The 26,913-nt window shown below is 47.4% G+C and overlaps 1 protein-coding gene and 1 long non-coding RNA gene across 4 annotated transcripts in view; one reads left to right on the top strand and one right to left on the bottom strand.

Moving 5' to 3' along the window:
* The window catches only part of LOC105733752 (uncharacterized), a 161,058-nt gene extending 139,226 nt beyond the window's left edge, over window positions 1–21,832 (top strand). The window contains exons 4-5 of the long non-coding RNA XR_001111339.2: window positions 12,881–12,945; window positions 21,575–21,832. This is a non-coding gene — a long non-coding RNA (uncharacterized LOC105733752). The remainder of the gene's footprint in view (window positions 1–12,880; window positions 12,946–21,574) is intronic.
* Window positions 1–26,212, bottom strand: part of CACNG2 (calcium voltage-gated channel auxiliary subunit gamma 2) — a 137,408-nt gene extending 111,196 nt beyond the window's left edge. Inside the window, exons 1-2 of one of the 3 annotated variants that reach the window (XM_012476352.2) lie at window positions 26,071–26,212; window positions 25,376–25,521 (exon numbers count right to left, since the gene is read on the bottom strand). In XM_012476352.2, the coding sequence (XP_012331775.1) occupies window positions 25,376–25,517 (142 nt within the window). In that variant the 5' untranslated portion in view covers window positions 25,518–25,521; window positions 26,071–26,212. The other 2 variants (XM_012476351.2, XM_012476350.2) reach the window with 2 other exon arrangements.
* Window positions 26,213–26,913: the final 701 nt, after the last annotated feature.

Genomic DNA, 26,913 nt, shown 5'->3' on the forward strand with positions numbered 1-26,913 from the left:
GGCATTCTAGATAAAATGAGGCCACGAAAAGCGACGGAATGGTTACCTTCCCAAATGCCACTTTGTGCTGGTTTGCAAAGTGCTGAAGAATGAATGACACCCTGTCCTGGCTGAGATTTATGTCACGCAATTTGGGGTAGGAGGAGGAAAGCCTACTTTCAGTCTAATGTTACAAGGGGAGACAGCACGTCAATGGAATTGGGAGGAAATGGCCAGAACCTAGTAGCTCAGTTTTTAACCCTAGGGTGAATCAAAGCAGCTTCCCCATTCCCCTTCTCCTCTGACCTTAGGGATCAGCCCACTCTCTCCATTACCTTCTACTACCCTCTCTCCACACACATTCACATTTGACCCAATTCCCCCTTCTATCCAAAGACTCGACCCAATTCTCAAGCCTTCTCCCCCACAGTTCTGACCCAATTCTCTCATCATTTCCACAAAGACGTGACCCAATTTGCCTCCATCCTTCCCCCGGCACATGCGATACCATTCCCCCTACAGCTCCCACACTACAGATATGACCTCATTTCCACCTCCATGCCAGTCCCTTACACCTCTTCCCCCTCCATTTCCCCACGATGGCCAGGAGCCACCATGGTTACCTTCTCTTCCTGCAGCTAGGACACCACCCCCTTTCTCTAAAAACACCGAGGACACAGCCTCCCTTCGGCAGCAGCCTCTTTTTTCCCCGGGTACATTCACAGGGATTTGACCTAATTTTCCCACTTCTCAAACCCTACTTGGCTTATCCATCTCATCGCACACCCTCTTCCCAAGGACACGTGGTTTGTGTCATTGCTGGAATGTCAAGCCGTCCAACACAACCAATGCTCCCAATCAACGCTCGCAGCACAGCACAGAGCGGGCAGTTACTGCAGCCGCTGGCATGGCCAGGGGAAACTTCACAGCTGGCTGTGACTTAATGGATACCCAGTTATTAGATTATTCTTTAAAGAAATCATTTTGTTGGCAGCCGATCTGCCAGTATTTTGGATTTTCTTTTTTTCTTTCTTATTTATTTTTTAAAAAAGGACATGAGGTGAGTTCTGGTGAAGTGTGGTAGGGCTGTCAGTCAGGAGTTAAAGTCCTTTATTTGAAAATGTGGGCAGGAGCAAAGGCACCAGCCACTGAACGCTGCCCTGGCTATGTCAGTAGGGCTCCTGGAGAGGTTACAGGAGATGGCCCTCTGTGGGCTCTTCATTCACGACTGCTACCTAATTAAAAAATAAGTATGTTTCAATTATCACAAATAATCTTTATCCACTAGGAACCAGACTACAATCAGTTATGCATTTTATGAAAGCTACTAAACAGTTTTCAGGTGAAAGGGCATTAAGTACTACCAATGTTGGGGGCTCATTTGGGTGAATAGCCTTGGGTGGGGGCGATTGGTTGCGGGAAGACTAGAGAGGGCTTTTTAGCCTTGCCCTTGTTTCTGTGACTGTTCCTCTCTAGGTCGCTGCCCACTTATGTGTGATGGAGAAAGCCCACTCTAGCTGTCTGTGTTCTCTGAACTTGGCTGAGTTTGGGTGACACTCAGGGTGGAACTCAGAAATAGTTGTTGTTTTGAAAAATTCAGAATTTTTCTTCTAAAATGAAATAATACATGTTAGAGGTTTTGGATACCTTGAAGAGTTGTTCCAAATGGTAGTGATTAGGATGATGACAATTCTGTTATCTTCATAAGCACCATCTCTGCTGCCACCACCTTCGTCACCACCACCTGTATCACAATCATTATCACCACCATCAGCACCATGTTCATGATCACTGCCACCTGCATCATGGGTACAATTACTCTCACCACCATCGGCCCCACTTCGTGATCACCACCACCTGCATCACGGCTATAATTACTACCACCACCATCACTACCACCATTTCCACCACTACCACCACCACCATCACTACTACTACCACCACTACCAAAACCACTACCATCACCATCACTACCACCATCACTGTCACCATCACCACCACCACTATCACCATCACCATCACTACCACCAGCAATATCACCATCACTACAACTACTACCACTACCAAAACAACCACCATCACCATCGGCACCACTACCACTACCACCACCATTACCACTGTCACCACCACCATTGCCATAACCACCACCACCACCACCATCACCAGCACCACCACCATCCCCTTCACCACCCTCACCACTACCACCACCACCATCACCACCATCAGCAGCACCACCATCCCCTTCACCACCCTCACCACTACCACCACTGCCACCACCAGCACCACTTTCATCACCACCACTTTTATCACAATCATTACCACCATCAATCACCACCAGCTTCATGATTACTGCCACCTGCATCATAGTTACAATTACTGCCACTAGCACCACCTTCATGATCACCACCACCTGCATCATGGCTATAATAGCACCACCATCACCATCACCATCACCACCATCATCACCACCACTACCATCACCACCACCACCATCACCATCACTACCACTACGATCACCACCACCACCACTACCATCACCACCACCACCATCACCATCACTACCAGTGCGACCACCATCACCATCGCCACTGTCACCACCCCCACCATCACCACTACCACTACCATCACCATCACCACCACCACCATCACTACCAGTACCACCACCATCACCACCACCACCATCACTACAGTTACCACCACCATCACCATCATCACCACCACCACCACCACCATCATCACTACCACTACTACCACTATTGCCACCACCACCACCACCACCATCACCACCACCATCACTACCAGTACCACCACTATCACCATTACCACCACCACTACCATCACCATCATCACCACCACCACCACCATCATCACTACCACTACTACCACTATTGCCACCACCACCACCATCACCACCGCCATCACTACCAGTACCACCACTATCACCATCACCACCACCACCACCATCACCATCATCACCACCACCATCACTACCACCACCACCACCATCACCATCATCACCACCACCATCACCATCATCACCACCACCATCACTACCACCACCACCACCATCACCATCATCACCACCACCATCACCATCATCACCACCACCATCACCATCATCACTACCATCACCACCCCATCACCACCATTACCACCACCACCACCATCACCATCACCGCCACCACCACCACCACCATCACTATCACTACCACTACTACCACCATCACTGACACCATCACCACCACCATCACCACCACCACTGCCACCACCACCATCACCACCACCACCATAACCATCACTACTAGTACTACCACTACCAAAACCACCACCATCACCCTCATCAGCACCACCACCAACACTTCTAAAAAACTCTGATCCTGGCCTTTATCTCTCAAATTCTTTTTTTCTTCTGCCAACTTCTTTGTTTACACATTTATCCCTTAAAAAAATGAAATGAAAAATAGAAAAGTTATTTTATTCTTTTTTTTTTTTTTTGAGATGGCGTTTCGCTCATTACCCAGGCTGGAGTACAATGTCGTGATCTCGGCTCACCGCAACCTCCGCCTTCTGGGTTCAGGCAATTCTCCTGCCTCAGCCTCCAGAGTAGCTGGGATTACAGGCACGCGCCACCATGCCCAGCTAATTTTTTGTGTTAGTAGAGACAGGGTTTCACCATGTTGACCAGGATGGTCTCGATCTCTTGACCTCGCTATCAATCATCTATCTATCCATCTATCTGTCTGTCTATTAATCGATCAATCATTTTCTTTTGCTTCTTGGTTGTATTTCCATGGCTCTTCCCTTTTAGTTTGTCTTCATCCCACCACTTTCTTTCAGTTGGTTTAGCGCTTAGGGCCTAAAAGTAACTGATGCAGCACCTTAGAATATAAAGAATGCGTCCAAGCCCTTGCAGAGATTGGACCTTTCCTATCTGGTAATAGCACAGAGAAGAGCAACTGCATGATTTTGTCCTTTATGGGAAAAGGGGAACATCTTTTTATTCAGAGTTGAAAGTTTTTAAAAAGGAGGAAGGCAGGAAATCTGAATCTTTGGTCAGCACCTCACACTTTAGCACAATGATCTGCACATTGTTGACATACTGAATTACTGAATGCTTACTGAATTAAATTTGAGGGTCAGCCTTTGGGCAGGAACAGAATTAAATCCGTGGTTCCTTGGGCAGTCACTTTTATTCTAAATATCTTTTTGGGTTACATTTCTAATTTCTCTTACTCTTTCCTTTTGTCTTTTCTCAAAACTTATGACACTGATGCTGAAGTAAAGTTGACCATTTGTGTTTGGAATCCATTGGATGGACTACGGTTTAAATCCCTGCACCACCAATGACTGACCTGAAAAAAAAATCACTTAACCTCTTTTGGCGTTAGTTCTCTCATCTGTGCAACCACCCTGCCATACAGGGAATTGAATGAAAAAATAAGGATGATACAACAGATCCCAGTGGATCCAGCCCATGGTAGGTGGATGCATGGCACGCGTATGTTTCCTGTAGATAATTACTTCCCCCACTCTCTATGGGGTCCATTTCTGGTATAGCCAAAGGATGCCAAAGCTGCATGCTCTCAGGGACCAACTCTCCCTCTACCATCAGCCCATCTTCACAATGCTCAGCCATGAGGAGAATCTGAGAATTTAACTGGGGAAGTATAACAGCAGAACAGGAGGCAGCATTCTTCCATGAATTTCTGCTCCTTTACACGCTGTAGGAACGCTATGAGACAGCTCCTCTCTAAGATGGCGATGGTTCCCACAGCTTGGCTGAGACTCGAATGAGAAGACACAGGGCTCAAAGGCCCATGCAGGAGTGAAGCCAGTGAAGAGGAGGAGTCCCAAACCTGACTCCCACCTCTGCCCTTGTTAGCTGTGTAACTCTGGCAAATCGCTTAATCTCTCAGCGCCTCCGTTTCCTCCTCTGCAGAATGAGGATGAGAAGCCTAAAACAGATTTTGCATGGCGGTTGTGAGGATAAAATAAAACTTTTGGCATACAGGAGGGTGCTCAATAGGTAGTCTTTTTCTTCCCTTCCTTCCCTCTCTATCCTCCCCATCTTTTCAAACACTTCCTTTTTATCTTTGTATCTCCCCCCTACATCTTCCCAGGTTTCTTGATTCAAATTTTCAGAAATGCTGGCTACTCAACGGTCACTTGTAGGAAACCTGAAGTTCTTAGGAAGATGGACGCTGAAGAATCCAATAAGTGGTAAACGTTTGACTGCATAAACAAGAATAATAACAACACAATTATTTGGGATCATTATTAAATTGTGAGACCAAATGAAGCCAACATAATCAAAATTGAATCGAAAGTCAGTAGAGAGTCACACCCTCTAATTCGTTTGAAGATGCTGCCCTAGTTTATTACTGATGCTCAATCATACAGTTATTTAAAGGACATCAGAATGACAATACTAATAATGGTGACAAATCTTCCCAGCATGGACGGCTCTCACTGTCTTTTAATTGAAGGGAAGCTATAGAAGTGTTTTCCTTCATTTAAAAAAAAAAAATCTTCCTTTTTTTTTTTCCTCAGGCCATCTGTCTGGCTATTAAAATCGCATCAGCTTCATTGCGAGAACGCTTACTTCCCCCACGCCTGCCATCCCAAAGGGGGCTCTTACAGCCAACTAGCTCATGATCACTCCAGGCCCTCCAAAGGGAAAGCGCATTTGCTCTCAGCGCTTGCATTGCAGCACCCTGTCCTTTCCTGGCATCTCATTGCTGTACAGACAAGATATTCTGTGATTTATTTCCAGGCCCCCACATTAATACCCAGAAATCAGTTTATATCCGTAATAACATGTTGATTCATTCAACTGTGTAAGAAGCAGCTATGTCTCTTCTCGGAAGCTTAGGGTCTAACAAGACGGTGCTGGATCTCCCAAATAAACACTCTTGGGTCAAAGTCCAACACTTCAGGATTAGCCTTTGCTTTATAGATGATGGCGGATGAAGTCCTTGGATCTAAGAGACTGAGCCAAGCCTAAGAGCAAGGAAGGAAATGCCTGCATTCTCTCTGACCTGGCACCTGTGTTCCTAAAACCCTACACTATCTCTCTTAGGCTTGGGAGTCACATTCTCCCAGCCCTTCCTATACACCCCAAATCCTTTTTGTCATTATTGTTATGGGAGACAGTCATTCCTGTTATGCCTGTCCTCTCCCACCCAGCTGTGATTATTACGGAGAAACCTCACAGCGTCTTCCAAGCAAGTACCTCTTCCTACCAGAGGTAAATCCTTCTATGCTTTGAAGACTCTGGGGTGGAGAAAGAAATTCCTTCCCCGCTGGTGGACCAGGAGAGCTAATTCCTCTTGTTCTGATTCTGTCTTGAGAGGGGCCATCTCCTGAACACCCTGGAGGAAACCAAACAGAAAATCCTCCAGTGCAAATCAGTGTGTCAGCAAGGGAGGCAGCATCTCTCCCCACTGGCTGTTGTCCACACCACTGTCCTTTCTAGATGGAGGAATGGGTCAAATTATAACTAAGAGCTGAGTGCTCCCGGTGCCTCAGAAAGGCCCTTGGAGTCCAGGCGATTTCTGCGAATTGGCCTTTGATCTTCTTTTCACTCTCTACGCCAGTATCTCTTTTATCACCCAAAGAAAAAAGCTGATAAGTAATGGGGCTGAAGAGCCACCCATCTCTCCATGTCTTTCAAACCCCGTGGATGGTTTATGAGTAGAAATGATGCTTTTGCTAAGTGAATAGTGGGCCATTGTGGTATCTGAGATGAATTTAGGTGGTATAGGGATGAACATTTAAATAGGTTTAAGTTGAGTATTTTGAAGGTGTGTTAGAAATATAACTAGCGAATTGAACCAGTGATTTCTTGGATACTATTGCTTAGGATGAGTCTAAACCAGGGCATCGATTTGAAGATACGTGTTTGAGGCTGTGTGTGGTGGCTCACACCTGTAATCCCAGAACTTTGGGAGACCGAAGTGGGTGGATCCCTTGAGCTCAGGAGTTCGAGACCAGCCTGGGCAGCATGGCAAAACCCTGTTGTCGCTACAAAAAGACAAAAAAAATTAGCCAGTGTGATGGTGCACCCCTGTAGTCTCAGTTCCTCAGGAGGCTCAGGTAGGAGGACCACTTGAGCCCAGGAGGTCAAGGCTGCAGTGAGCCAAAATTGTGCCACTGCACTCCAGTTTGGGTGACAGAGTGAGACCCTGTCTCAAAAAAAAAAAAAAAAGATATGTGTTTTATTAATAACAGTATGGGTGGTAGAAGGGTGGGAAGTCCTGATTTAAAACAACAGCACCATCTTTTGAGCCTGTACACAGTGTGTAAGTCCTTTATACAGATTATTTTAATTTTTATAACATGCTGCTTGAGAAACATTTTTATTTCTGTTTCTGTGCATGCGTGTGGCAGATTGGAACGGTGGTTCAGAGAGATGAAGCCTGAGGTGGCAGAATCCGTCAGGACTCAAACCCAGGCCTGTCTGATGCCCACACCGGGCTCTTTCTGCTGGATTGCACTGCCCAATCAATCCGGGAAGAAAGTAGGGCAGGAAGTGGTTGGGTTCTAGGGAAAATCTATTGGTCCTGGGCTGCGGTGGGGTGTGGTCCTGCGGTCTGAGGCTCTGGCCTGTAATTTTAGCCTGGGCTCCAGCCACAGGCTTTGCGACTTTCTCTCATCACTCAGTCCACAAATATCCATGCCCCGCCTGGTTTCTCTTGTGTTCTCTGTGTCTCAGAGAGCTCTCCCTGGGCGGTGTTTCTGGGGGCGTCAGGGGGTGTCTCTCAAGCCTGGGGGCAGGCAGGCCTGTCTCTGCATCCTGCTGCTGTTTCTCTTCGCTCTGACCAACTGTCATGGACCCTCTGGGCTCCAGCGTTCCATCTGCTCTGAGAGGGGGCCGCCCGCGCCCAGGCGGCTTCCATCTCTCCTGGGGCCTCTGCCAGCCTTCTCATGCTCTGTCCGCACCCTGTGCCACCTCGCTGTGCTGTGCCACCTTGCTATGCTGAGCTTCTGCCTGCCGTCATCCTTCCCATGGACCCACCTCTGGCTCCCGTCCTCCGGTGGTCTGCAAAGACACTGACTCAGACCCAGGGGTGGGGCTGGCTTCCTTTCCCCCATCGCTCTGCCCCCACCTCAGCCACACCACCTGTTCTGCCTCTGGCCACGTCCTAGTAACCCTGGTGTCAGGCACCTCGGCTGCCAAGGCCCATCGGGAAGCCCCAGAGGCACAGTGTTCTCAAGCTGGAGGACAGGCCCTTTGAAACAGACCTTTCCGGCCTGGTTCTTCTGTTCTCCTGTGAACTCAGTCCTCAGGGGAAGGATTCCGCTGTTCCGGGACAGAGGCCGGGAAAGCCGCCTGCCTAGGAGCAGCTGCTTCCATGGGAAGCCAAGGCATAAACGAATTTGTTCCTCCCTTCCTCCGTCCATCTTTCCATCCTTTCTCCTTTTCCTCCTGTTCTTTTGTTCATTATTATTATTATTATTATTATTGCGATTTTTGCTGAGATCCTAGTATGTGCCAGCCCCTGCCTTAACTATTTAAATCCGACTAATTGACCAACCCTCCATTTATTCACCATAGCCTGAGTGTGCCAGTCACCGCACTGGGCAGCGGGTCACAGAAATAAATCTGACACCATCCCTGTCTCAAGGGCTTTGCCATCTGGTTGAGGACACAGAGACTTGAAAATAGAGAAGCACGAAAGTGTCTGAAAGTGTCCGATCTTTGCCGACATCTGAACTGGCAGAGGCTGCAAATGTCTGAGGGTGGAGCTCCTTTGGCTTGGAGGCCAGCACCCCTCCTGGCTTGGATAGGCCTCTGTCTCACCCCTTTGCCATGTCAAAACGGACACCACAGGGTACCAAGACAGCAGCACCAGAGCCCTGCCACAAGCCTCCCAGATACTAAGCTCCCAGATACTAAGGAGATGGCCCTGTCACAGAGCAAGTCCGGAGGAAGGAAAAACCTCCGTTTCTCCATGTTGTTTTAGCCTTCTCTTTGGCCAAAATCCTGCTACTCTTTCATGCGGAAGGGCCTTTGGATTTGATTACTTTGTGGGACAGATAGAGGAGCCTGGAGCTCCCCTAAGGGTATCAGCTAAGATGGAAGGGGGAGGAAGGGGGAGAGAAACAGACTCAGGCATGCAACGGGCCTATCTCCCAGAGGTGGGGATTTTATCCACCCTCAGAGAGGCAGCAGCAGGGCCTAGGGCCCGGAGGGAGTGTCCTGGTGGTGGAATGGCACAGTCCCTTCTGCCCACAAGTACCAGTGAGCTGCTACCACGTGCCATGTACTGTGCCAGGTGCTGGAGGCCCCGCACTACTTGCTGCCTGGGACCCAAGCACATGGGTTCTAGTCTCTGCACCGCTGCTTGCTGACTCCGTGGCACGACCAAATCCCTTCCTTTTTGGGCCTCACGTTCTTCAATGTCAAGGTGACGATTTGGACTAGATGAGCCCTGTGCAGTCGCCGCTAGTCAATTTCCCTCTCTCCTTTTCCCGTCGCAACAGAAACTCGAGTTTTCATCTAGGCGTGTGGCCACCTGGAATCAAGGTTATCTTTTCCAGACTTCCCTATAGCTAATGTGTGGCTGTGTAGTAAACTTCTGCCCAGTGAAACTAAGGCAAAAATGTTGTGTGATACCTTCCATGAAGCCTCTTTAGGAGCCAGGTAACAGGTGCTCTTTGCCCTTGTCTTTTTGTGCCATCCTCCACCTTGATCCATGGGATGCAAAGGCAGTGGCTGGAGGGGATGGTGGAGCTGGGAGGGGGCAGGGATCTGCCCTGTTAACCTCTTTGTGGAAACTCCAGACCAGCCTTGTACTTTATACCTCCAGATTAGTTTACTTGAAAGAGAATAAACTTTTTGTTTTGTTTAAGCCACTGCTAATTTTATTTTCTGTTACTCATCATCCTCAAATCTAATCCTTCTGATACAATCTCTATAAATCTCTTCCGTCTGTCTTTTATGAGGACGGAAACTTAAAAATGTCACAAACACCTATTCTGAGGTTGTGACATTAGGTTGTGAACAAACTTTTTGCCTTATTTAAACCACTGCTAGTTTTATTTTTCTGTGACCTACTGTCAGATTGAATCCTTCCTTGTACAAACTCTAAAATCTTTCCCAGGTGTACTGTTCTGAGCTTGTGGCATTAGGGGAGTTCTTTGGGTACTCACTCCCTGTGGTTGGCAGAATAACAGCCTCCCAAAAGTGCCCACATCCCAATTCCTGTAACCTGTGAGCACACCACATTGCATGGCAAAGGGGATTAAGGTTGCAGATGGAATTAAAGCTGCTAATCAGCAGACTGTAAGGGAGGAAGATTATCCTGGATTATCTGGGTGGGCACGTGATAATCCCCAGGGTCCTTAGGTGTGAGTGAGGAAACAGGAGAATCATGAGAAGGACTCTGTTCAACAACGCTGGCTTTGAAGATAGAGGAAGCGGCTATAGGCCAGGGAAGGCAGCAGCCCCTAGGAGACAGAAACAGCGAGCAAGTAGATTCTTCCAAGGGCTTCTGGAAGGAACACAGCCCTGCCCACACCTTGATTCTAGCCCAGTGAGACCCAGGTCAGACTTCCAACACCCAGAACTGTCAGATAATAGGTTTGTGTTGTTTTAAGCACTAAGCTCATGTAATTTATTACAGCAGCAATAGGAAGCATGCACTCCTACTGTTACCTAATGGATAAAATGAGAAATCCTGACACCCATGTTATAGAGTGCCATGCAGCCTAGGGAAGGTGACAGACACGTGGTCCTTAGCCCAGGGCCCAGCACACAGGAGACTCTCAAACAGTAGCTCTGGGGGGAAAAAATCACTCTTTCTTCTTGTACCTCTGGTCACCTCCTTTAACGTTAAATGATAATATTAGCTGAAATGGACTGGGTGCAGTGGCCCATGCCTTGTAATCCCAGCACTTTGGGAGATCAAGGTGAGAGGATTGCTTGAGCCCAGGAATTTGAGACCAGGCTTGACAACGTAGCAAGATCCCATCTCTTAAAAAAAAATTAGCTCAGTGTGGTAGTGCACACCTGTAGTCCTAGCTCCTCATGAGGCTGAGGAAGGAGGATCGCTTGAACCCAGCAGTCTGAGGCTGCAGTGAGCCATGATTGCACCACTGCATTACAGCCTGGACGGCAGAGTGAGACCCTGTCTTAAGAAAGGAAAAAAGTAGCTGAAATGGACAGAGAGAAGTACTGAGACTGAGCTAACGGCTTTCCCAGATCCATGCACTCTGAATTTATTTGGTGCCTGGGAAGAAGGTGGTTATCGTCATGGTACAGGCAAAGAAACAGCCCCAGCCCGCCAGTGGCAGGGGTGGGATTTAGATTCTCATCTGCCAGAATCCACTGGCCATTGCCAGTCCTCTGAAGCCTTGCTTCTCAAAGTGTGGTCTGCAGACCTGTGGCATCGGCCTCACCTAGGAACCAGAAACTCAATCAGCCTCCACCTGGAGCCCCAAATCAGTATCTGCATTTCAGCAAGATCCCAGGTGATGTGTGTACACATTTAAGTTAGAAGGTGCTGCTCTAGACCAAGTGCTCTGCTCTCTCCTTGACCTCATCCTTTTGGGGGCAGTCTTGGCTGATTTCATTTTCTTCATCTGCTTTGGGCCTATCGCCTTTGTTCTACTGTTGGCAAACTCCTATTCATCCTGCAGAACCCACTGCAGAGAGCACTGCCTTTAGGACCTCCTCAAATAAAGTTGCTCTCTTTTCTCACCTTTATACGTGCCTTGATCAATTCCCTGAGCTCACTGATAATAGTTTTGGTACCTGCCTGTCTCCTTAGAGCCAGGGGCATGTCTTCTGTCACCCAAAAAACATTTACTAAGCACCTACTGTGTGCTAGGCACTACTCTCAGTCCCTTGGCTATGGCAAGTAAATGACACAGACAAGGACCCTGGTCTCATGGAACTTACATTCCGGTCAGAGAGAAATAATACACACAGTAGACAAACAAATTCAGAGAGCATAAAATCCAATGAAGAAAATAGAATCAGCAAGAGAGACCAGGAGGAGGAAGGGCAGACTCCCCGTGGCAGCTGATTTGTTTCTGTGACTGGTGAACTAGCACAGAGCCTGACTTACATTAAACATTCAAAAATTATCAAGGATGTGGTGCCTCACGCCTGTAATCTCAGCACTTTGGGAGGTCGAGGTGAGTGGATCATCTGAGGTCAGGAGTTCAAGACCAGCCTAGCCAACATGGTGAAACCCCCATCTCTACCAAAAATGCAAAAATTATCTGGGCATGGTGGCATGCACCTGTAGTCCCAGCTACTCAGGAGGCTGAGGCAGGAGAATTGCTTGAACCCGGGAGGTGGAGGTTGCAGTGAGCCAAGATCGTGCCATTGCACTCCAGCCTGGGCAACAAGAGCAAAACTCTGACTCAAAAAAAAAAAAAAAAATTACCAAGTTAAATCAGGTCTGACTATTCCCCGAGATTCAAACAACATGTCTTTAAGTTCATATTTTTTCTGGGCAATTGCTGGGAAATTTTTCCTATCCCCAGAATGAAAATTTCTCTCTTCTCCATGATACCTTCCAAGGTAGAAATGAGAAGTAGTAAATCTCTTGGTCCTGCCATAGGTCTCCCTCCCATCTCTCTGCAGCCAGCACCAACAGCGTGGCCTGTGTCCCTGGCACCTGGTATTCGGTTATTGAATAAAGCATGCCATGTGGCTGGTCAGCACAACGGGGTGTGCTTCCCGAACTGGGTTCAAGGTCAGAAAATGTCAGCCTCTGAAAGGGAAGCTGCCAGGGTGGCCTAAAATGAGTGAGCGTCTCTCTCTTTAAAAGCAACAACTCACCCTGGGGAGGTTCTTTAAAAGGGAGTAGATGAGGCTAGCCTTCCACCTGAATCTTATCAGCGGGCCCTGCTCAGGAATGTGAGATATTTGTGCATTTATTTACAGATGCATGGTTTTCTTCCGTTTGTCTCTGTGAGCTGCTGCACCCTGTCTGCGCTGGTTCGTTTAAGGTATGTTTTCAGCTGTCAAAAAACAAAGACTCTACCTCTAATTTGCCATAGGCATAGAGGAGGATTTGCAAACTTCGACACCTACAGAGGCCAGGCAATGGCCACGCACGGTGGAGCAGAGCAGCCGTGTAAGCTACATAAGACACTTGGGAGCAGTGGGGACTCCGGGGAAGTGCAAGGCACTTGTCACACGGAAGAGACATCTGCTGCCCAGCTCTTGCTGACGGCTCCCAAGCAGGGATAGGGCCCAGGGTTACAAAAATCTTGTTCCCCCCCAACAAAGGGAACCAAAAATGTGGATTTTTATGGAAAAGTTTTCTATTTGTAGAACATTTGAGGGCAAAGCACAACTCACTTGCCAATCACCCTTTGCAGTTGCTGGCCTCATAAATGATAAACACAGCACTGGTAATGACAGCACCGGTATTTGTCCAGTGCTCGCTGTGTGCCGGCGCCTTGGTAAGCACTCAACGGAGCATCCCACCAAGATTTCACAAGCGACTCAGGAGGGAGGCACAGTGATTACCCTCATTTCACATGTGAAAAATAGACTTAGGTTATATTCCTGGTCCAAGGGAACATAGCTTGTACGTGATGGGGTGGGATTTGAACGCAGGCTGCCAGATGCGAGCTGGCATGAACTCCAGGCCTGGCTGGGAGATAATGCATCCTTATAAAGATGATGATGATGATGATGGGAAAAATTTGAGATTAAATAAGCTTTGTGCTGTGTCCTTTTTCTATATTCACTCACTCATTCATTCAGCAAACAAATGAGATTGAGCAATCTCATCATATAATCATCCCTTTGTGATGGGGTCTCTGTCCAATCTCATCCCTAATTACTAACACTTTCCGTACCTCTTCTCCCATACCTGGTTTATACTGCAATCGTATAAACCTCATGTGGTCCCCTAAACACCTCACGCTTGTTCACACCTCTTCCTAGGACAGCACCTGGCACATGTAGTAACTTAGTAAATTTTGTTGAAGAAATAGATGAGGGAACTCACGATCTAGAGGGGGAGATGGGAATGGAAACAAGCAACATGCAAGATATTAGATGCTGGGATCTGAAGGGAGCCGACCCCAGGTAGGAGGGAGCAGGGAGAAGTGACAACTTTACTAAGTCCTGGAGACAGAGTAGGACGTGGCTGGGAAGGGACCCTTTGGGTAGAAGGCAGCAGAGACGGAGTATCTGTATTCACTTCCCCACCTTCACAAACTGCAAGGAGACAATGTCCTTGCATTTTGAGGAACGCTTCTGTTTTCAAAGCAGGGAGGAAACCTGGCATCCCCTTCACTTTTCCCCACTCTGCCCTGGATAAGGAGCATATCCTAATCTAAGCTCAAAATGCAGTGAATACTTCATCATGCAAGGGAGTACAAACAGCCTTTCTGTTCAGCATTGCCCTCAATGTCAGAAAGAAATTTATTTATAGACTCGGGGGCCAAGGGAAAATGGAAAATATAATTAGTGTCATAGAAGGCTGTACACAGATTTTGGGGTTGGTTAGACTTGGGTTGGAATCCCATCTCTGCCATTTGTTGTGTGACCTGGGGCAAGTTACTTAACATCTCTGATGGAGTGAATGGGTATCATAGCACATATCTTCAGAATCGTGAAGACTAAATAAGAGCTAACCTCTGGAGAGCATCTAAAACAGTGCTTAGCACAAAGGAAACACTCAACGAACGACTATTATTATTACTGTTGTTATTATTAGTATTGAAGTGATGGGAGAACAGCTGTTTTGCAGGATTACCTACTCTGCAAGCGTGGTGGAGGAAAACGGGAGAGACAAGCTAACAATACTAGGGAAAATTCAGGAAGGAGAAAGGATAAAATGTGACTATTATCAGAGATAAAGAGAGAGATCCAGGTCGGGGGAAAATGTGATAGAAAAGAGTGCATACACCCTTTAAGCAGAGAAAATGAGAGAGGAGAGCCATGGGGTAAAACTGCGATAACCGGCCTAGGAGTCGGCAGTGGCTGGTCTCCACTGAGTTTTGCTTGGTGCAAGGTCAGAGAGGCTGGCACTGGGGCCCTGAATTTGCAAGGTGGAGGGGTGGCAAAGCAAGGGGTGGATTCTTCGTACAACGAGGCTCCAGCAACTGTGCACCTGGGATCTTGTACCTGATCCCTGGTATGCTTGTTAGCAGAAGGCAGGCTACCCAAGGTCAAAGAAGTTCGGGAGAGAGTGAATGAATAGAGTGTCAATAAGGAAGTGGGACGACACTCCGCAAAAGCAAACCCGGGGTTGCTAAATCAGTGCCTCTGGGCCCGGCGGTAACTAACAAGGATTGCAATCGAGAGAAAAGGTGACTGCTTCCCAGCAGGCAGTGACTTATCAGCTTTTATGGCAAAGCTGTGGCCCAGGAGGTGCCCCAGAGCACCTCCCAGGTTGCAGGGAAACACCTGCTTATTATCAAGGGTTTTTCAGACTGTGGTTTCAGCCAAGCTTAGGGGAGAAGACTGGCCAATGGATGCCTGGAGTTTTTGTTTAAAAGCCCGTCTCCTTCGCCAGGTGGGCAACTCCCTGAGGCCAGGCCCCATCTCTATTCATTCATTTGACACCTAGCTCCTAAGCGCTCTCTTAATGCCGACATTAGACAAGACTTTAGAGAGATGGTGATGGACAAGGCAGACATGGTCCCTGCCCTCAGTGGGCTTCCATTCTTACAGAGGGACGCAGGTCAGAAACATGCATGTGCTAAAAAATTAAAAAGTTAAAAAAGAAGCTGGGCGTGGTAGCTTACGCCTGGAATCCCAGCACTTTGGGAGGGTGAGGTGGGCGGATCGCCTGAGGTCAGGAGTCTAAGAGCAGCCTGGCCAACATGGCAAAACCTTGTCTCTACTAAAAATACAAAAATTAGATGAGTGTGGTGATGTGCGGCTGTAATCCCACCTACTGGGGAGGCTGAGGCATGAGAATCACTTGAACCCAGGAGACAGAGGCTGCAGTGAGCTGAGATTGCACCACTGCACTCCAGCCTGGGCAACAGAGCAAGACTCTGTCTAAAAAAAAAAAGAAAAAAAACAGTTAAAGAGGGGGACAGGACTTGGGGGCGGGGCTACTATAGACAGAGTGGTCAGAAAGCCTCCTTGAGAAGGTGATATTTGAATAGAGACTTTCTGTAGCCACATGTTTATACCAGCAGGGCCTAGCACATAGTATGTGTTCAATCATGCTTGTTATACTGGGAAGTGAGAAGAGATAGGGAGACCGGCCGTCCCTCTGTTGTACTTCACTTACAATCTCCCTTTTCCCCTTTACTTTCTGTTTACTATGACTAACTTAGTGCAAGTCACCTGGTCAGTAAGTCTCACCAGCCCAGACCCACCCCTTATCCCATCCATTAAGCCCTCAACAACCACCGACCCAGACGATGGAAAAGCCACTTGTGATGCTCCTCCCTGGCTTCCTACCTTTCTGGGCCTCCCTTTTCTTTCATGCTGAAACACAAATATCCTGTGAGCCATTTCTGTCCCTTTGGGGTCACATCTCTGCTGTCTTCTAGCCTCACCCCTCTCTGCTTTCCACCTTCCAGCCACATGGGACCATTGGCATTGCCAATGCCCGATACATGGGCATCTGTTTCTGCACATGCTGTTCCTGCTGTCTGAAATGCTCTTTCTTTCCTTAGCTTGCTCACTCATACTTTGCATTCTTAAGAGCTCATTCTTCCCTGGCATCCCTTCCTCCCCAATCCCTGTGCTCCCAGAATACCCTCTGAGTACATTTCATGCTGTGCAGTTATCATCGTCTGTTCACTGGGGTATCTCCTCTACTAGACTGAATTCCTTGAGGGCAGAGATTGAGTCTTTTGACTCTCTCCTAGATTCTCACACAGTACCTGGCAAATGCTCGGGAACAGTTGTTGGAAAAGAGCAACCATCACCCTTTTCCTCATCAAAGCAAGTTGCTGGTAAGGCCACATTCTGTTCTATGCTGCTTCCTGAGTCACGGGGCAGGCACCAGCTGCACGCTGGAGAAATCCTCTGGGCTCTCTTAGCACCCTGCCTACGTTTCTCCCTGCTAGCAAGATAGCTGGCTGTCTTCTCTTGATTCTAAGGCACGTATTTTAAGTTGCAAGATTTTTGAAATTAGAGTGTACTTTATAATTAATGTGGAACATTAAATTTGTCCCCCCTTTCTCCCCTGAAGGCTGTTTTTTTGGTAGATAGGTCATTTTACAATTAGCTGTGTCTTAGAACTGAGAGAATATGGAACTGGGAGAATAAAGCCTTTTATGTACCCAGGAGAAAGGACCGGGGGCTGGCTAGGCCATCACAGCTCATCAACAATCCCACAGCTGGTGACATGCATTTCCTGGCATTGGGGAGCGCCGTTAACATCTCTCTTATTCCTATTTTCAAAATGTCTGGTGTTATAACTGAGCCTCATTCAAATTGCAGCTGAAATCCTCTATGATCCTAACTGATTGTAAAAGATGCCAAAAATCTCTCTTAATTTGTGGGAGGGTAATAAGGAGAGGTGGCACTAAGCTATGGGGCTCTCTCAAACATCTAGGATGAAACAGAGCCCTTTTGCAAGATTCTTCTTCTCTAGGGTCCCCTGCTAGGACTCCCCTGGAGGATCTTGGAAGCAGGCTTGGGGACTTGTTCACCATTGCCTCCCTAGGTTTCACACAGGGTGGGCACCCACTTCAACACATTTTTAAATTTAGTTGATTGAAAGTTATTTGAGTCTATTTCCTCCTTTCTCTGCACTGTCATGGGTAGTTGAGAAGCCTAGGAAACCACTGTGTTCAGATCAGCGTGGAAGCAAAAGCAGCATGGCAAAGAAGGAAAGGGGCCAGGCACAGTGGTTCATGCCTGTAATCCCAGCACTTTGGGAGGCCAAGGTTGGAGGATCACTTAAGGTCATGAGTTTGAGACCAGCCTGGCCAACATAGTGACACACCGTCTTTACAAAAAACTTAAAAATGAGCCAGATGTGGTGGCTTGCATGTGTCATCTCAGCTGTTCCAAAGACTGAGGCAAGAAGGATCACTTGGGCCCTGGAGTTCAAGGCTGCAGTGAGCTATAATCATGCCACTGCACTCTAGCCTGGGGGAAAGAGTGAGACTCTGTCTTAAAAAAAAAAAAGGATGATAAAATAATGAAAAAAAAAAGGGAACAGCTGCTCTAATCCTTACAGCAATTGTAAAAGCAGATATTTTTATCCCCATTTTGTAGAAGGTGAGCATAAGTCACAGAGACAGAATTGATTAACCCAAGGTCACACAGCTTATAACCAAGAAGCCAGCAAACATAACAGATCAGAACCCTTTAACAAGACTAACAAAACCCTTTGGGTCCTGACCACTTGCCCCTCCCACACCATCCAGCATCACCTCCCTGCTGCTTCCCCTGTCCCCCACCCCTCTCAGTTTTCTGTTCACCCTGGTCTTCTTCCGGAACTTGTCTCATTCCTTCCTCACCCATCTCTGGACAGGCTGCCCTCTGACCTGGAGCTTTCTTTCTTATTCTCTTCACCTGTATTAATTCCTATTCCTCCTTCAGATCTTCATTCCAATCTCACCTCCTCAGGGAACCCTTCCCTGGTTAGCTACAATCCCAGTATTGAGCTCATAGTTTCATGCATCTCCCGTGAATAGCACTTATCAGAGCTGTAATTTATATATATGTGAGATTATTTGAATTGGGATTCAAATGATGTGAATTGGGGTTCACCAAGGTCAGTGACCCTGAAGGATGCTGCTTCCTATGATGTCCTCATCTCCTGGCCTAGTGCTTGGCACTTTACAGGGGCTCAGCAAAGATTTCACCAGTAAAATAAATGAATGAAGGAATTGCCCGATCTATGGCTGTGAACTAACCTGGAAACTTACAATGCATGTTGCATTTGAATATGGGTTTTTGACCAAAACACTTATATTTGAGGTTAAAAGGAGACATTACATTTTGATAAATTAAAATATTTCTTGCATGATCGGTCTGGGTCTGTATCTTCTCCTCCCCTCGACCTGAATGCGAACACTCGAGGGAAGCTCTCCCCCAGGATCGGGGACAGACACTTTAGTTGGTGTGGAGGGAGGAAGATGTGGCCAGGATCTATTTAGAGGATTTACACCCCCAGCACTTCCTTCTCAGGCATTTATTTTCTCTCCAAGCACTTTTTTTCATTATCTTTCTTTATTATTGTCCTTTATGCATTCAGCCTCTCTCCCTCTCTCTTTTTCTCTCTATCTCTCTCTCCCTCTTTTTCTCTCACTCCTTCCTTTGTATTGAGTTCATTATTTATTTTTTAGAATGTTAAAAAAAAATTAGTGCTTTGGCCACCACAGCTCACCGTGTATAAAGAATAATCCTTCGGCAGTATGAACTATCTGAATACCCACACTGTAGCAGGCAGTAATCATGTGTTCATTCATTAACAAGGTAGATTGACTTCTTGCACTGTCATGATTGCTGTGAGCACAGCAATGTGAGCAGAACAGATGAAAAACCCTGCCCTCATGGAGCTGACAGTCTAGTGGTGAGAGACACACAGCGTGTATAATGAGTAAAGAATAGAGTGTGCTACTAGGTGGTAAGTACTCTGTAAAAATAAAACAGCGAAGGGGGATGGATGAGGAGTGTGGGTGGAGGTTGTTGATTGCAATTTCAAATAAGGTGGTCCAAGAAAAGAGAGGACAGACATCCACTGATTTAATCCCTAAGCCAGCAACTGCCCTTCGAGGAGGAGATTATGCCTCCTTTTTTCCAGATAAGGAAGCTGAGGCTTGGAGGGGTTGAGGAACTTGCCCCAGATCACAAAAGGCTGAGGTGCAGGAAGTGAACCCAGATCTGTGTGACATCAATTCTTTCAACTAGACCGCAAAACTTCATCTGAAAACTTCCGTGAGTTATGTAGGATGTAAATTTGCTATTTTCTTTTTGAGATGGAGTCTCGTTCTGTCACCCAGGCTGGAGTGCAGTGGCATGGTCTCAGCTCACTGCAACCTTCACCTCCTGGGTTCAAGCAATTCTCCTGCCTCAGCAGCCTCCTGAGTAGCTGGGATTATAGGCATGTGCCACCACACCTGGCTAATTTTTTGGTATTTTTTAATAGAGATAGGGTTTCACCATATTGGCCAGGCTGGTCTCGAACTTCTGACCTCAAATGATCCACCTGCCTCGGCCTCCCAAAGTGCTGGGATTATAGGCATGAGCCACTGTTTGCTATTTTCTGAAAATGCTTGAGAACATAAACTCATGGATCATTTACATTGAGGACATCTCCAAAATGTAAGGACAAAATAAAGAGGCACCTGGTGAGTCTGGCCTGAAGTTCAGGGTTAGAAATTGAGTGCTGCTTTCCTTAGACTCAGCTACTCAGCTCTCAGGGAGCGTGGACCAGGGCACAGTCATTGTCACCCTGAAAGGTGCAAAGCAGCTCAAGATGGCAGCTAGGAGGGCGGGGTATGCTGAGGAGTCACTGGGTTGGAACTCAGGCTTCCTGAGATGCTCAGGTTGAGTGCTCAGTGAGGGACACTCAGTGGGACACAGACAGGATAGAACAATGCTTGCTAGTGAATATAAGTGACTTGAGTCTACTGCCCAGAGCCCTCTGGAAGCTTTCGGAGTGCAAGGGATAGGGAGAAAATGTAGCTCAATGGGTCATAAGGGGCCTGGATTCGAGTTCTGGCTCCACCACTGCCTGCCACGTGACTTTGGTGTGTCCTTTACTCCATGTGCCTCATTCAGCTCACCCGGAGAGGGAAAGCAAGGGCAGGGAGTGTGGTGTGAACTGACCAGAACTCCAGGTAAAGGAGCCAGGTTTTGCTAACACCATGAGAATGACAAGGAATGCTAGGCCTGGCTCTATGGAAAAGCTGATTAGAACCCAAGCCTGGGGGAAAGTTGTCAGGGTCCTGTGAATTGGTTGGGAGGTTTGCGAAAGAGTAGAAGGTTCTGCTGGAGCTAAACAGGGATGGGCCATTCTAAGGCCTGCTCTCTGCTCAGAGGTATCTGTTCTGGGGAATATGAAGATCACAGTGAACTTTGGGATACTTTAGAAGCAGAAAAGGGAAGAAAATCAATTGGTTATTTTTTTTTCTTTCCTATAGAGGCTGTGTGCATGGATCATTTTTCTTTACCTTTCCTTGAATAATTCGTCTTTGCTTCAGCCAGTTAGGAGCTGTGCAACCCCAATGACTGACTCCTTTTGAATTCACTTATTTTATAGTAATGGATTCATGACTCATTATTATTTTTGTAAAAAAAGAAGTTCCAGGAAGAGCAAACAAATCATTCTGACTTCCACACCCTCTTGCTCCTTCTCTCCTTTCTCTTCCTCTCTCCCTGCTCTCCTCCCTCTTTCTGTCTCTCTCTCAATCACTTGGTTGTCACATGTCCTTATGATGTTTGCATTCATCTCAGTAATTTAAAGAACTTCTGCATCAAGCCATTGATAAATATTTCTTATGCACTTACTGTGTGGAAAGTACCTAAAGAAAGTCAAATTATCTCGGGAATCATGGAGCAATATTTGTACAATGTGAAGGTCTGTTAGTACTGTCCAGATTCAGCCCACCCATGCTAGAAGGCAAGCGTGTCTGGAAAAGGCCATTGGCTTTCCTAAAATAAAAGATGCATCCCCTTTTTTTTTCCCTGCAGAATAAGAGAGCCACGGCTGAGCCGAGCGTGGAGCACTATACCACCTCGCAGGCCATCATGAACTTGGAAAAGACCATTTGGGATCATTGAGATACCTCTTGCTCGAAGAGAGCAAGGATGTAAAGCAGCTGGCAGAGCCCCCTGTGAGCAAGCAGCCTGGTGGGGGCAAGACAGGAGAAGCCACTGATGGATGAGGAGCTGGGATACTCAGCAGAGGGAATTCGACAGCTTGGACAGAGAGAGATTTCTGCTCCGCCTCATGGTAAGGCAAAAGGGAGAGGAAACACGGAGTTTGCTTCCTCTGTAAAGCACATTGTGCCTGCTGTGGGCTCCACCTCTGTAGGGCTGGAAATCCTTTGGGGGAGCCACAGAGCCACGACAGAGGGGAGGAAGGCACGGGAGAGAATAAACACCAAGAGTGAACGATGTTTCCTTTAGGTGACAACAGAAGTTAATATCCTGAGCAGCAAGCCACCGGGCGGCCCAGAGACACCTTGCTTGACCAAGCTGTTTTAATGCCTTGTTGTAGATTTCATTGAAAGGGCCAATTCGTCTCTCCATGCAGAGACTCTTAATTCAGCTTTCTTGAAAAGTTCACAGACTTCTATCACTCTCCACCTACCTGTACCCACATACCCACTGTCTTCTCCCACCCACGCTCCTTGAATGCCCCTAAGGACACCAGGCTGCTAGGGAGTTCAAGTTCACACATGGAGACTTTTCAGTCTGCAGAGGGAGAAAGTAAGGGCGGTGGTTTTTTTCCTGACCCCTCTCCCCCTCCCCCGTGCCTGTCCCTAACAGGTGGTCATGTCACTTCTCATTCTTCAGTAGACTAGTTAATTTCAAAAGCAGCCCCACAGGCAAGGACATTTTCTTTTCTATTCTTATTTTCATCAAGAGGTGAACGAAAATAATCACCTCGGGAGACAAAAAGCCCTAATGAAAACCAGAGAGCAAAAGAGATCAGAGGAAGACAGGGTTGTTTTTCATCTGGAGTCGTTAGAAGCATCTTAGAAAGAAGATGTGAAATTTATTTGTAACTTATCTGGAATGGGCAGAAAACACAGATCAAGTGGTCATGGGCTGCGTCGAGGGGGTAGGAAATCTTTTTTGAAAGTCCAATTTTACACACAAAAAAACACAAGTTGGGGGAACCCAACCACTGACAACTTGATCTCCATAGACACCGACCCCATTCTGAGTGCTCATAAAAGCAAGCACAGGGACAGTCCCCAAGGACTGTCTACGCCAACTTTCAAAAACAGCCGAACTTACCAGCCTTTGGAAATCAGTGCTGTCTTTGAAAGTAAGAGGATTACAATCTCCAAACCACTTCCTAAGTGGCCAAGGCCCAGCTTCCTAAGGTGGTCCCAGGCCTGTGAAGTTCCATATTGGCAGAGGCTTTGGAAATTAAAGGCCAGGTTGAAATGGGGCCCGGAGCTCCACCCTTCCTGCCCCAGCCATAGCTACAATTAGAAAGCCAGTATCATCCCTGAGGAGAGTGTGGCGAGGCTCCACGGTAATGCCTGGGGTCAGTGTGGCCCCACTGGGGATAGTGGCCAAACCCATACTGCTTGCGAGCATCACACAATCCTTGGGAAGTGTTCCAGTTCTAACCCTTTACAGATGATTGAGGGAGAGAGGGAGTGTGTAGCTTGGAGAGAAAGTTAAAGGGGGTGGGCAGCACATTTGGGGATGTGGACATCAAACAGATGGAATTTTAATGAAAATACTTAAGCCTTTTTAATGCACGAGTGATACAAAGCTACCTCTAGTCTGTTTGCCTTCTGGGAATTATACAGTGTTTTAAAGATCACAATATTAAGAATTTGGAAATAAAACCCAGATTTAGAAAAGTGTATTTATGTCAACCCACCAATTTCTGGGCATATTTACCCTAAAACAATGTCTTGTCTCTCCTCTAGTCTCTTGGCTACCTACCTCCCTCCATCCATCTAACTAAAATCCAAGGAAGGCAAATTGCCACTTATGATCATTTCCCTAAAGTGGTCCTCATTCACTTTGCTTTTCTTCTCTTTTGGAATAAAAGTCTGTCATAAATGTTTAATTAAATAGAAGTCTTTCCACTGTTAATGACTAGCTGTATGAAAGGCTTTTCATTTTTTTAAGGAAGGGGTGTGTGTGTGTGCGTGTGTTTAAAACAGTCCCTATTAATTTCCTGATATTGATTCTCTGGCTGGGGAAGAGCATATAGTATTCAGCATAGAGCTCCTCTGCAGAATATGTTAAAGGCAGCGGTTTGGATTGAGAAAGGGCACCAAATGCAGTATGCGTCAAATAGACCATCGCTCAATGAAGTCACTTAGCTATTCAAAACATGTTCAGCCATCACTCAACCGTTTGCACCAAGAATGTTGGGAGGGGGGCATGGGATTTGTGTTATTTCCCAGATGTAACCATTTCCCAAAGAGTGGCTTTGGCTCAATTTGGGTTAGACCCTGGGGCCACATCAGTTTCTCCCTCACCCATCCATTTCCCTCTCTTCTCCCCCATCTCCTGGTCTCAACTCTCTGCATCACCATCCCATGTTGAGCTTAACAAACAATCCTGCAGTCCCTGCCTCCCGACGCTGCCTCAAACGGCCTCCAGTATTGGTTCATATCAGAAGCAAAGCACATAAGCCGTTTTTTTTTCCACATGGAGGCATATGTATCTCTCTGTGCATGTCTTTCTATGGGTGGCCGTAGCTTGCACACGCAGACATATATAGCCATTCAAATGCAGTCCCTCATATTAAAGTCTGTTGCCAAATGCAGGTTGGATGACCCGCAGGAGTTTTTTTCTGTGCTTATTAATGTGCCCCAGAAGTACATGCCTTCATCCATAGCCTGATCCCCCAGACTTTACACCGTGGGGGCCCCTGCGCCCATAGCACAGACACACATGCCTCAACACCCCACAAGATCAAGGCAAACAGCTGACACCCCACTCCCCCCTCAACCTCCCCATGCCCTCGCTTCTCTCCCTCCCTCCCTGCCTGCACAATGTCTGATTCTCAAGCCGGCTGCAATGCTGACTCTACTAGCTTCTGGCTAACAGACATGTCACTCTGTGGCAGCCTAACCCACAAGTGAATTGCTGTTTATTAGAACTTGGACTTGTTTCCTGTGAGAGACGTATGTATTTTTAGACTTTGTAAACGTTAAAACACACAAATACACACACGCAGCCAGGCACCTCGAACGATATGTGTGGCTTATAGACATTACGAAATGCTCTTGAACTCAGCTTGAGATCCTGGAATAATTAGGATTTTCCAAATAAGGATTCTTAGAAACAAGAGATTCCTTTTTAAATAAGGAGGTTTGCAGATGGTGATGCGTCTAGGACTTTTGGGGAGTAAGGGGAGGAAGAGGGAAAAGGGAAGAGCATTTTTGAATTCTTCATTGCAAAAAGAGAAACAGCCTAGACAGAAGCAATTATTTTCCCCTTTCATAGATGGCAATGCTAAATCAGATGGTAAATCCTAATGACTCCAAAGCAGGCAGAACACCTTTGACTTTTAAAGACAATCTCTTGTCGTTTTCACCATGTCATAGATTATTCCAATGAGGATGTTTGAGGGGAAGGAGGGATGGCAGAGGCAAGGGAGTAGAGTATGGGTTTTGCTTATTGATTTTCTTTCCTCTGAAACTAACCCAACCAACCTTGATCAGTGGTGGAAGGAGTGAACTAAGAAAATGGTGGAATGTAAAGGGGACTTATTTGGAGAAGGGGGGAGGGGGGAGCGAGAGGGGAGGGGTGGGGTGGAGAGGGGGGAGGAGATGGGAAGTCAAATACCTTCTAGGCAGCAGGTTCTCCATAATCCGGAATGGGTCATAACTTCCTCGTTCTTTTTGCTGGTTTCATTCTCACTGACACTTTTGGTCTTGCAAACCCCTCTGGAGTACAGCCAATAGTCGGTTCCCACAGCTATGGTCATCAGGCTGAAGGCAGCGAAAGCACCAACGGTGGTTAAAAGCATTTGAACACCTCGATCAAACAGCCCCATAATTCTTCATTATATAAACACCCAACCGACTTCTGGTTCTCGGGAGAGTGTGTGTGAGGGTGCAAGTACTAAAGCAAGAAAAAAAAATAATAAATAAAAATAAAAATTATTCCACTACTAATATAATGGATATATGTATGAATAGAGAATATGGAGAGTTATAAAAAAAGGGAGGTAAGAAAGCTCACGGAAAAGAGTGTAAATTATAAAGATCACACGGGAAGAGGCTTGCCTTTTGAGATCAGAAACTGTTCCAGTTGCAGTGATTTAAAAAAAAAAAAAGAAAAATAAATAAAAGACACCCCCCACCCCCCCAAGTGAGATGCCTTAATCTCTTTTCCTAAAATTCTGGTCTCCAGTTTCCATATGTGATAGCTAATTTGGAGATGGCTTCCACAGTGAACCAGGGAGCAGCCGAATTCTCAACACCATTTCTCATGGCCGGGACCTAGACAGTTAGAGATTGTAAGAGCTGAGATGCAACCTTCGGTCTTCGTTCTCGGCTCTGCGGCCTGCGCCATGAAAATCCTTTGCTTCGCCAGTTCTCTTCCTTGGGGGGTCTCGGCGCTTTCGTTTCAGACCAGACTTCCCAGTATTCTGTAAGCCCTTGAGCTCAGCTGTACGGGTGCAGGGGTCTCGCCTTCCATGGTTTTGCCCGGGCAGCGGCGGCGGCGGCAGGGCGGGCAGGTGCAGCGGCGGCGGCGGCGGCAGGACTAGCAGCGGCGGCGGTTATTGTTGTTGGTGGCGGGGGTAGTATTGGCGAAGTGGGGGAGAGAGGGGGTTTCTCCCGGAGAATCGAGGCGGGTTTCCCTCCCCCTCTCTGCAAAGCTCCTGGAAACGAGGGAGCCGGCGTCTTGCTGCAGGGTGGGCCGCGCGCCTGCCCCCCACTCGCTACCGGCTGGGCCCCCGCGGAGGCGCTCCCACCTACTGCATTACGGGTGGTGCTGAACCGGACAGCTCCCTGCGCCGCCCGCTCCGCGCGCTCTCCGGCTCCCAGGGCCACCCGCCAGGAGGGGGGCGCGGGCCAGAGTCCTCCCTCCCCGGGGCAGCACGGCCAGCGCAGAGTGGGGGCCGCCTTTCCTCTTTTTACCCCCTCTCCCAAATCCTAAAATGAGCGCTCTCCTGGGCTCCCGGAGCTTAGAGGAAGGCGTAGCTAGAGATAGCTCGCTCCCGCTCCCTCTCCCCCCCTCTCCCTCTCCCTCTCCCCCTCCCTCTCCCTCTCTCTCAATCTCTCTCTCTCTCTCTATCTCTCTGTCTCTCTCTCTCTCTCTCTCTCTCTCTCACACACACACACACACACACACACACTCACACTCTCTCTCTCTCT

The sequence above is a fragment of the Aotus nancymaae genome, unplaced genomic scaffold (assembly GCF_030222135.1).
Source record: "Aotus nancymaae isolate 86718 unplaced genomic scaffold, 86718_ANA_hifiasm-v0.15.2.pri h1tg000076l, whole genome shotgun sequence".
NCBI classification, from domain to species: Eukaryota; Metazoa; Chordata; class Mammalia; order Primates; family Aotidae; genus Aotus; species Aotus nancymaae.